The sequence below is a fragment of the Eurosta solidaginis genome, chromosome 5 (assembly GCF_040869045.1).
Source record: "Eurosta solidaginis isolate ZX-2024a chromosome 5, ASM4086904v1, whole genome shotgun sequence".
Lineage (NCBI taxonomy): Eukaryota > Metazoa > Arthropoda > Insecta > Diptera > Tephritidae > Eurosta > Eurosta solidaginis.
The window spans coordinates 273,289,196-273,300,639 of record NC_090323.1 but is presented as its reverse complement, the minus strand read 5'-3'; the positions used below and the strand labels follow the sequence as shown (position 1 = coordinate 273,300,639).

Here is an 11,444-nt window from a genome sequence, read left to right as displayed (position 1 = left end):
GGCAAATTAAAGTCCTTTTGTCAACAATTGGAATTGGAAGATTCAATTCGCAAAACAAAAAAAAAAGTATTTTGGTGTTGCCGTTTCCGGCTCTTGAAGCCAAGGTTTTCGGTGTGGTTGTTGTTGTTGTTGTTGTAGCAATGCTTTAACCGAAGTGACTTCGTTTCGTTTATTAGCGTTGATTATCGTAACGAAATGATATCGTTTCGTTCGTTAAGCATGCCTGCCAAATTGTCATCAATATCCTCTAACGGGAGTCCAAGGAAACTTGCCGTTTCAACAGGGGTGGCCATAAGGAAAGGGGTGTTAGAGGCGTTGGTTCCACATTACCATTAAAGAGATGGTTGGTGTCATGTGGGGACACATTTCAAGCGGGGCACACATTTTGTATGTCGGGGTTGATTCTGGATAGGTAAGAGTTTAACTTGTTACAGTATCCAGAACGAAGATGAGCAAGAGTGACACGCGTTTCCCTGGGGAGTATGCGTTCCTCTTCCGCGAGTTTTGGATACTTTTCTTTAATTACTGGATTCACCGGGTAATTCCCGGCATAAAGGTCCGACGCCTGTTTATGGAGTTCACCAAGGACCTGCTTGTGTTTTTTCGCTTCATACGCCTGGGTTCTCAGGTGCCGTATTTCCTCAAAATGCTTACGGAGATGACTCCTTAAGCCCCTAGGCGGTGCTGGTTCATCAATCAGATGTCTGTTGGGATGCTCAGGTTTCTGGGTATTCAACAGGAACTGTTTGGTCAGCATCTCATTTCTCTCCCTGATGGGGAGTATTCTCGCCTCATTATGCAGATGGTGTTCTGCGGAAATAAGAAGGCAGCCCGTGGCAATTCTGAGAGCAGTATTTTGGCAGGCCTGTAGCTTCTTCCAGTGGGTAATTTTTAGGCTTGGCGACCATATGGGTGACGCGTAGCACGTAATCGGCTGGCTAATTGCTTTGTATGTAGTCATGAGCGTTTCTTTATCTTTTCCCCAGGTACTGTCAGCGAGGGATTTGACGATTTTGTTACGGCTCTGAATTCTCGGAACAATTGCGGCTGCGTGCTCACCAAAATGTAGGTCCTGATCAAACTTCACACTCAAGATTTTGGGGTTTAGGACAGTCGGTAGCGTAGTGCCATCGACGTGGATCTTCAAAATGGTCGACATTTGGGACGTCCATGTTGTAAATAAGGTCGCGGAAGATTTAGTCGGTGATAATGCCAGGTTTCGCGAGGCGAAAAAACTGGAGATCAGGGAGTTAGCCGTTTATTTTATTGCATAGCTCATCGAAAAGTAAAGTCCTCTCTCGGCGAACGAAAATCATACTCTACAAGTCACTTATCGTACTCGTCCTGCTATATGGGGTAGAAGCATGGACCATGACAACAGCAGATGAAGCGGCTTTGGGAGTGTTCGAGAGAAAAGTTCTTCGAAAGATTTATGGACCTCTACGCGTTGGCGATGGCGAGTACCGAAGAAGATTTAACGATGAGCTGTACGAGCTATACGCAGACATCAACATAGTCCAGCGAATTAAAACGCAGCGGCTGCGCTGGCTAGGCCATGTTATGCGAATGAAAGATGATGCTCCGGCCAAGAAAGTGTTTCTATCGGAACCCGCCTATGGAAGCAGAGGTAGAGGGCGGCCCCCACTCCGTTGGAAGGACCAGGTGGAAAACGATTTAAACTCCCTTGGTGTGACCAATTGGCGCCGGTTGGCGGAGCGAAGGAGCGACTGGCGCGCCTTGTTGGACGGCCATAACCGTTTAGACGGTTAAGCGCCAATTAAGTAAGTAAGTAAGCTCATCGATCTTTGGGCCTGGGCCTGTGGCCATTATTGTGCAGTCATCGGCGTACGAAACGATTGTGACTCCTTCCGGTGGTGAAGGTAGCTTAGATATGTAGAAATTAAACAAAAGTGGGGATAGGACACCACCCTGTGGCACCCCTTGTTTAATTCTCCTTGGTTTTGATGTTTCGTTTCTAAATTGCACCGATGCCTGCCGACCACTCAGATAATTTGCGGTCCACCTTTTAAGACATGGGGGAAGGGCAGACCCTTCCAGGTCTTGCAGTAACGAGCCATGGTTGACCTTATCAAAAGCTTTAGATAGGTCTAGCGCTACGAGTACTGTTCTATGGTGGGGTTATTGATTTAAACCGCAATTTATCTGGGTGCTAAAGGCATTTAGCGCGGTGGTAGTGCTATGGAGTTTTCTGAAGCCATGCTGATGAGAGGCTAGCTGCAAATTTGCTTGGAAATAAGGGAGCAAAATGGCTTCAAGCGTTTTTGCTACTGGCGATAGGAGAGATATCGGACGATACGACTCTCCTATGTTAGCTGGTTTCCCAGGCTTTAGTAGCGGGCCCACCTTGGCCATTTTCCATCTCTCGGGTATGACAAAGGTGGAAAGAGACAGGTTGAAGACATGCGCTAAATATTTGAAACCCTCTTTCCCTAGGCTTTTAAGCATCGGCATGGCTATACCGTCTGGGCCCACTGCTTTGGATGGTTTAGCGCGACCAATGGCGTCCCCAACCTCTTTAGCGGTGATGGTGATTGGTGACGCGCTGAATTTGTGTTTATGTGCGTGTCTATTAGCTCTCCGTCTATCTTTGTCGACCGTAGGATGCATTATATATTGTCGGCAGAAAGCGCTCGCGCATTTTTTCGCGTCCGACAGCACTTTGTCGCCAAAGGCGATGGAAACTTTGTCTTTGTGCTTAGTCGGATTCGGTAGGGACTTTACGGTGGACCAAAGTTTACCCACACCGGTAGAGAGGTTACAACCTCTTAGGTGCTCCTCCCATTTCGCCCGCTTGTGTTCGTCTACAAGAAATCTGATGCGTTGGTTTATATCCCTTATTTAGGGGTCGCCTGGATCAAGCTGTCTTATAAGGTCACGTTCTCTCGCTAAGTTTGCGGCCTCCGCCGGGAAGTGTGGCCGGATTTCGAGAATTCTCCCGGCGGGAAGGAAACGTGCCGAGGCGGATTCAATGACCTTACGGAAGGCACGCTCCCCTTGGCCGGCATCAGTCGGGATAGGGAGGGCAGCAAAGAGGTTGTCTGTAAAAGATTTATATTCTTCCCACTTTCCTTTTTTGAAGTTTATAAAAGTGTGTTTTTCTGTGACGATGAAGTCGGCGGTACGCTCGAGCGAAATAAGTATAGGCAGGTGGTCAGATGCCATTGTTACCATCGGCTGCCAGTTGACGCAGTTTACGAGTTCTGCGCTCACGATTGAGATATCTGGCGAACTGTGACAGCTTCCTACCATACGTGTGGGGGCATCTCCGTTTATTGTGCAGAACGTCGTTTCTTCTATTTGATCCGCCAACATCTCACCCCTACTGTCCGCCCGCAAGTTTGAGTGCCATAGATCGTGATGGGCATTGAAATCGCCTAAGATAATGTGATTGTTGCCAGTGAGTAAGGCTCTGATATTAGGGCGGTATCCACTGTGGCAACAGGTGGCAGGAGGGATGTAGATGTTGATGATTTCTAGGTTTGCATCGCCTGACTGGACAGATAGGCCTTGACGTTCTAAGACGTTGTCCCTGCGGTCGATGCCAGGATCAAATATATAATATTGCACAGAGTGGTGTATGATAAACGCGATGGACCCAGCGGGTTAGGGGGTCAGAATATTCCCGCGGTAGATATGCCTGTCGTAAGAGGCGACTAAAATACCAGATTCAAGGGGCTGTGTAGCGCAACCCTTCAGGTTGCTAGCGCAATATATAGCTTCTCCAAACCCAGTTGTCAACCTCACCTATCCTCGGCGAATCCTGTTTGACTAACAGACGAGGCTCTGGCGATCCCAAGCTCCTCATGGAACTTGGAGGTGGGGAGGGAGGGGATGGCCTGAAGGTTTAATGTGGCCACATAAATCGTTACCGAGATGGTCGGGCTGGCACCTAATGGTGATGTGGTACCGGAGCGTGCCGGATCTGTATCCGGCAAAGGACCATTACATCGAGCCAAAGCCTTCGGGGAGCAACCTTATCGCTACAACAACAACATAAACGCGATGCCGCCTCCATTTCCGTTCTCGCGGTCTTTCCTGTGGACATTATACCCAGAGCAGGTCTACAATGCAGATCCTGCTGTGAGTTTAGTCTCTTGAATAGCAGCAATGCAGATGTTGTGCCGCTTCATGAAATCGACTATCTCCGTAATCTTCCCAGTTAGTCCATTACAGTTTAACTGCAGAATTCTGAAGTGCATAAGGGGAGACGCCGCCACTCTGGGGGTAAGTGACGGGTGACTACGCCTGGGTTGTGGAAGGCCAGGACGCAATTGCTGTTGTGGCCCTGGGACTGGGCGTCCTTGGGCAAGCAATGGGGTACCCGGATGATTTGGGTTTGCGACCTGGCAACATGGCGCGATGAAACCCGTCGGGGGGTTGCCGTCGCAGAGACCAGAACATCTAGGAAAGTGGCACCACCCAAGGCAGGAGCTGCATTGGGCGGATGTCACAAACATATATTCTAAGGCATTTGCACGTGGAATGATCATTATCATTTAACCAGCAGTTAGCGATGTTTAATTCTAACAATTTGTAAACAATTTCAAAATATTTAAGTGGCTTTCCCTAATTTTCGCTGCGAAAATTTTATAACGAAAATATATTAACTTTTATTCACAAAAAATAAGAGTTAAAAAAAGCTGTTATTAGAATTTTATATGAAAACATCTTTTTAAAAAGCTTTATAATTTCGGCAATCACGTTATGGGTGCATATGTATATACCAAGTTCGAAATTAAAATTGCAGCGTTAACCATAATTTGAATTGTCTAAAAATAACAAACATTTTTAATTAATAATTGAACTAATAATCAATTAAGTCTTCATTGTATAGAACAGTAACTGCGTACGCTACAAATTACACCAGTTGCAGCATGACCAATAGGATCCAACCGTCCTTTACCGTATGTCGAAAGGCTCGAAATTTGGTAACTTTTATTTACATTCCCTAAGGGTCATTCCTCCGACTTTTCCATTTCTATATTCTCTTGATAAATCTCCTCCTCAATATTGCCTTGCATCACTGCAGGATTTGCCGATGGATTATTTTTCAGTACAGAACCACCAGTAAAACCCAGAATACCACACCCGACAGCGGCGAGTCCACCTGCTTTTAATCCAGCCACCAATCCAATGGGACCACCTACACATGTGCCTATAACTGCTCCAACAACCGGATACATGGCTTTCTTATACATAAGCGCCCGACGTAAATTACTCTCGGCAACTTGCACTTGTTCAAGCGCTTCATCTGCATTGTCAGCTATAACTTGCACACTCTCTCTTTGCTCTTGCACAAGATTATGGATATTATAATACATTCCATTCAGATCACGTATCTCATTTTGTAGCTGTTGTAGTTCATCAAAGCATGCTTGACGTTGTTGTAGTTGATATTCTTCCTGTTGAAAATTCGCCTCAATAGCTGGTAATACTTGCCGATGTGCCATTGTGGAGCCAATCTCCACTGGTTCTTCGGTTTCTTCATCTTCACTGTTCCTTGTAATGTGTGCCTGATTACGTGATGGTGTTTTTAATTGCAGCTCTTTAAGAAAAAAAGGAAATATATTGATTTTGATGGTAATTCTATACGACAGGATGACACCTTTAATACGATTGCCAAAATATCGGAATGGGTGACCCGGGTTCGGGTACCCAAAAACGGAAGTTAAAAATCCGCTCTTAATCCGGGGGTTGGATTCCACTCAGAACACCTTTTTTTCGTCCCCCCAATGGTGTGGCACACAATTTTTTTTCCTGTGTCCAACAAAATTACATGTTGTAGCGATAAGGACACTCCCCGAAGGCCGACCACCTCGGGAGCGATTTGGTATGACCACATGCGACCATCCCGCCCTCGCATTATCTTAGGCGATTTCAATGCCCATCATGATCTATGGCATTCAAACTTGCGGGCGGACAGTAGGGGTGAGATGTTGGCGGATCAAATAGAAGAAACGACGTTCTGCACAATAAACGGAGACGCCCCCACACGTATGGTAGGAAGCTGTCACAGCTCGCCAGATATCTCAATCGTGAGCGCAGAACTCGTAAACTGCGTCAACTGGCAGCCGATGGTAACATTGGCATCCGACCACCTGCCCATACTTTTTTCGCTTGAGCGTAACGCCGACTTCATCGTCACTGAAAAACGCACTTTCATAAACTTCAAAAAAGGAAAGTGGGAAGAATATAAATCCTTTACAGACAGCCGCCTAGCTGCCCTTCCTATCCCGACTGATGCCCGCCAAGAGGAGCGTGCCTTCTGTAAGGTCATTAAATCCGCCTCGGCACATTTCATTCCCGCCGGGAGAATTCCCGAAATCCGGCCCCACTTCCCTGCGGAGGCCGCAAACTTAGCGAGAGAACGTGACCTTATAAGACAGCTTGACCCAGGCGACCCCCAAATAAGGGATATAAACCAACGCATCAGATTGCTTGTAGATGAACACAAGCGGGCGAAATGGGAGGAGCACCTAAGAGGTTGTAACCTCTCTACCGGTGTGGGTAAACTTTGGTCCACCGTAAAGTCGCCTTTGGCGACAAAGTGCTGTCGGACGCGAAAAAATGCGCGAGCGCTTTCTGCCGACAATATATAAAGCATCCTACGGTCGACAAAGATAGACGGAGAGCCAATAGACGCGCACATAAACACAAATTCAGCGCGTCACCAATCACCATCACCGCTAAAGAGGTTGAGGACGCCATTGGTCGTGCTAAACCATCCAAAGCAGTGGGCCCAGACGGCATAGCCATGCCGATGCTTAAAACCCTAGGGAAAGAGGGGTTCAAATATTTAGCACATGTCTTCAATCTGTCTCTTTCCACCTTTGTCATACCTGAGAAATGGAAAATGGCCAAGGTGGTCCCGCTACTAAAGCCTGGGAAACCAGCTAACATAGGTGAGTCGTATCGTCCGATATCTCTCCTATCTCCAGTGGCAAAGACGCTTGAAGCCATTCTGCTCCCTTATTTCCAAGCAAATTTGCAACTAGCCCCTCATCAGCATGGCTTCAGAAAACTCCATAGCACTACCACCGCACTGAATGCCATTAGCACCCAGATAAATTGCGGTTTAAATCAATACCCCCACCATAGAACAGTACTCGTAGCGCTAGACCTATCAAAAGCTTTTGATACGGTCAACCATGGCTCGTTACTGCAGGACCTGGAAGGGTCTACCCTTCCCCCATGTCTTAAAGGGTGGACCGCAAATTATCTGGGTGGTCGGCAGGAATCGGTGCAATTTAGAAACGAAACATCAAAACCAAGGAGAATTAAACAGGGGGTGCCACAGGGTGGTGTCCTATCCCCACTTTTGTTTAATTTCTACATATCTAAGCTACCTTCACCACCGGAAGGAGTCACAATCGTTTCCTACGCCGATGACTGCACAATAATGGCCACAGGCCCAGGCCCAAAGATCGATGCGCTATGCAATAAAATAAACGGCTACCTCCCTGATCTCTCCAGTTTTTTCGCCTCGCGAAACCTGGCATTATCACCGACCAAATCTTCCGCGACCTTATTTACAACATGGACGCCCCAAATGTCGACCATTTTGAACATCCACGTCGATGGGTGTGACGTTTGATCACGATCTACATTTTGGTGAGCACGCAGGCGCAATTGTTCCGAGAATTCAGAGCCGTAACAAAATCCTCAAATCCCTCGCTGGCAGTACTTGGGAAAAAGATAAAGAAACGCTCATGACTACATACAAAGCAATTAGCCAGCCGATTACGTGCTACGCGTCACCCATATGGTCGCCAAGCCTAAAAATCACCCACTGGAAGAAACTACAGGCCTGCCAAAATACTGCTCTCAGAATCGGCACGGGCGGTCTTCTGATGTCCCCAGAACACCATCTGCATAATGCGGCGAGAATACTCCCCATCAGGGAGAGAAATGAGATGCTGACCAAACAGTTCCTGTTGAATACCCAGAAACCTGGGCATCCCAACAGACATTTGATTGATGAAGCAGCACCGCCTAGGGGCTTAAGGAGTCATCTCCGTAAGCATTTTGAGGAAATACGGCACCTGAGAACCCAGCCGTATGAAGTGAAAAAACACAAGCAGGTCCTTGGTGAACTCCATAAACAGGCGTCGGACCTTTATGCCGGGAATTGCCCGGTGAATCCAGTACTTAACGAAAATTGTCCAAAACTTGCGGAAGAGCAACGCATACTCCCCAGGGAAACGCGTGTCACTCTTGCTCAACTTCGTTCTGGATACTGTAACAGGTTAAACTCTTACCTATCCAGAATCAACCCTGAGATACAAAATGTATGCCCCGCTTGCAATGTGTCCCACATGACACCAACCATCTCTTCAATTGTAATGTGGAACCAACGCCTCTAACACCCCTTTCCTTATGGTCCACCCCTGTTGAAACGGCAAGTTTCCTTGGACTTCCGTTAGAGGATAATGATGACAATTTGTGATCGGTCGCGGCTATTAGGTGGGGCGAGCATTGCTACAACAACAACAACCATCCCGCCCTCCTACCCCTAGATCCATGAGTTCGGGGTTGCAGAGCCTCGGCTGTTAATGAAACAGGATTCGCCACGGATACGTGAAGTTGACAATTGGTTTGGAGAAGCTATATATTGCGCTGGCAACCCCTTGAATCTATTTGGTATTTTAGTCGCCTCTTACGACAGGCATACCTACCGCGGGTATAGTCTAACCCCTAACCCCCTGGGGTCCAAACATATACGTTGAAATAAGTAAAGAATCGATAACGAATACGTATACGCATACGCAAACAAAACTACATCAATTTCTTTTGGAAATATATCTTCATAGATGTAAAATTTTTTACTTCTATTATCCGATTCAATATCTCGGGTACAAAACGTGTCTCCTGACACCCTTCCGAAATTTTTGGATGCATGTTAAGTGTCATGCTGTCGTATTGAATATTATAATTTGGAATATAAGGTTTATAAAAACCTTACCCAAATATTCCTTCATGCCATTGAAGGCTTTATTTTTTCCATCTTCCATCATAATATCGAACTTTTTTAAGTCCTCAGGTCGTACTTTCTCTCTTAACGCATCCATCTCCAACAATACGTTTTTTATTTGTTTTATGACTCGAGCTGCGTTGATTTCTTCTTTTTTAATTTTGTTCCAATCGCCCAGCGCCAGGCTCTTTTCAATATTGCTACGATGATTTTTTAGTAGTCCCAAATGATGGGGAATAGCTTGATCGTTGAAACGTCGAACAGAAACTTCAGCCTGCTTCAGTGGTATTTTGTCGCTTGAAGTCATTATGGATAATTTTGGTACTTTGATCTATAGAAAGTTCTAATCGCAACACAATTTATAACAATTTTCTTTGCCTTCAGGCCAAACGTATGCACAAAATCGCATCGGCATTTATATTAACAGTATTATGAGCTTCGGTTGACTTTTATGAAGCTATGATATGAATTAAACTATTATGAAAGTAAACAATAACTGCATATAAAATCAACAAAATAATTATGTACGTCGTTCTATTGTTTTTCAATTAATTTCCCTTTGGTCTCTTGTTTTTAAATTTTGCTTTTACATCATTTTTCGCATGTTTCACAAACAAAGTTGTAATTGCGTGTACCTTATGCTACGTTCCCATTGATATGAACCATCGTTAAATTTCAGAGATGATAGAATAAGAAACGTAATTTCATACTTTTTGCGAAATTTATTTGCAATGTCCCATTGAGGGGTAATTTTAAATTGCTTCTACAAATTTTGATGAGGTATTTTTGATTGTTTTAAAGGATCGTATTAATTAAGCAATTCATCATCGTTCAAGCAATCACAATATATATTAATATAAACTTCTTAAAAATGTGTAGAAGCCAAAATTCCAATACCCGCCAATCGGGTACATTAAAAATTTAAATGACGTCTCTTATTCTATCTATCCTCTCTGTTAAAACTCTAGAACAGCGGTCGACTGCTAATACGCGTCCAAAAATATCGGAAGAGGCATCATTCGCGTGTAGCAAAGAAATTATATGTGGAATCATGAAACGACCCTATTGTGCGAAAATACCGTTCTTCACTTTTGGAGTGATTCTTATAGGAAATTTAAAATTCTTTCCAATGGAACAAACCACAGTTTTCTATCTTTCTTCACAAATCGCATTTAAAGCCAAATCGGACCATAAATACGATTTTTGAAATATTTCGATCAATGCGCCATCTATCGGAAATTTTTTTCTTACAATAATAATTGTCATCGGGTTCTGAACTATATTCCAAGTTTCGAGCTTGTAGCTTATCGGAAAGTTGCTTAAATTCTAATTACAAAATTCGTTCACAACGGCCGGCCGCTACACAGAGTCAAGCTAAACAAAAACTTTAAACGCGTTTTTCTCGAAAAATTGTTTTCGCCCAATAGGGTCGTTTCATGATTCCACGTCAAGGCCAAATTAAACTTCCTTATCTCTAACGCTATGGTCTTGACCATACCCATATCCATATCCATCTCCAATGTGATCGATTAATGGTGCCTTAACCTAAAAATCGTAAAAATCAAGGCGAATCTATACCAGGTGGTGGCAAAGCGAATTCAATCAATTCGCCGTGCAGATGAATGTCAAGTCAAAAGAAAATTTTCATAGATTTCGATTAACTGACATTTTGTTGTACAAGGCTTTGTATGGAAAATTATCAAGAAGAAGCAATCAGCTGATGGGATAACACCACCTATAATGAATTCGCCTTGATAAAAATGAAGAAAACACAAAAAATGACAAACATATTTATTGTTCTCTCGCCGCGTACGGACGTGTTTTTAATCGCTCTCATATTTTCACGTATTCTTATATTTTCTTTTACTTTAAATTGCCAAAATGGATGAATATTGTGGAAAGTGTAATAAACAATTTTCCAGAACTGGTGACAATAGTCTACTGCTGTGTAATGGGTTCTGCAAGAAGATTTTCCACAGAGCCTGTAGTGAGGGTATATCGGACTACGAAGTAAAGCTAATCAAGGCTAACCCGCATTTGCTTTACTTGTGTGAAAAGTGTGTGAACATGCCGGACAAGCTATCTAATATTTTGAACGCTATTCTTGTGGCTCAAAAACAAGGTTTTGACATAATTTCCAATGCTGTGTCTAAAAAATTCGATGATTTAAAAAATCATATAATGGACTCTTTGAAGTCATCCAACAACAACTTAAATGTTGCTGAGTCATATGGTTGTCCGAATGTCAGAAATAGTGCGCTATTTATTTGTGCCTTCCCCATGGCATTCAATAACAACAACTTAATACAAAGCAACCTAATGGATTTTCCCGCTACCCCGCCTGGCACGGAGTTCTCTAATTCCCTTTCGATAATTTCAGAGCTAATGCTTCATCACCTGCACCTACTACTACTCTTACATCTAAACCTGCTGCTATTATTACTCAGCCGCA

General features: G+C 44.3%; 1 protein-coding gene across 1 annotated transcript; it reads right to left on the bottom strand.

Annotated features, from left to right (window-relative positions):
* Nucleotides 1-4,606: 4,606 nt before the first annotated feature.
* Syx17 (syntaxin 17) lies at nt 4,607-9,592 on the bottom strand. Its single transcript, XM_067786873.1, has 2 exons — nt 8,984-9,592; nt 4,607-5,566 (listed from the first exon to the last, which is right to left on the bottom strand). The coding sequence occupies exons 1-2, from the start codon at nt 9,297-9,299 to the stop codon at nt 4,977-4,979; spliced, it is 906 nt and encodes a 301-aa protein (XP_067642974.1). The 5' UTR covers nt 9,300-9,592; the 3' UTR covers nt 4,607-4,976.
* Between the last annotated feature and the right edge of the window lie 1,852 nt (nt 9,593-11,444).

Excerpts from the sequence above, each read along its gene's own strand:
- Syx17 (XM_067786873.1), bottom strand. The coding sequence starts at position 9,299 with ATGACTTCAAGCGACAAAATACCACTGAAGCAGGCTGAAGTTTCTGTT. Across the intron at positions 5,567-8,983 it reads TGGCATGAAGGAATATTTGG|AGCTGCAATTAAAAACACCA; the intron begins GTAAGGTTTTTA and ends TTTTTCTTAAAG.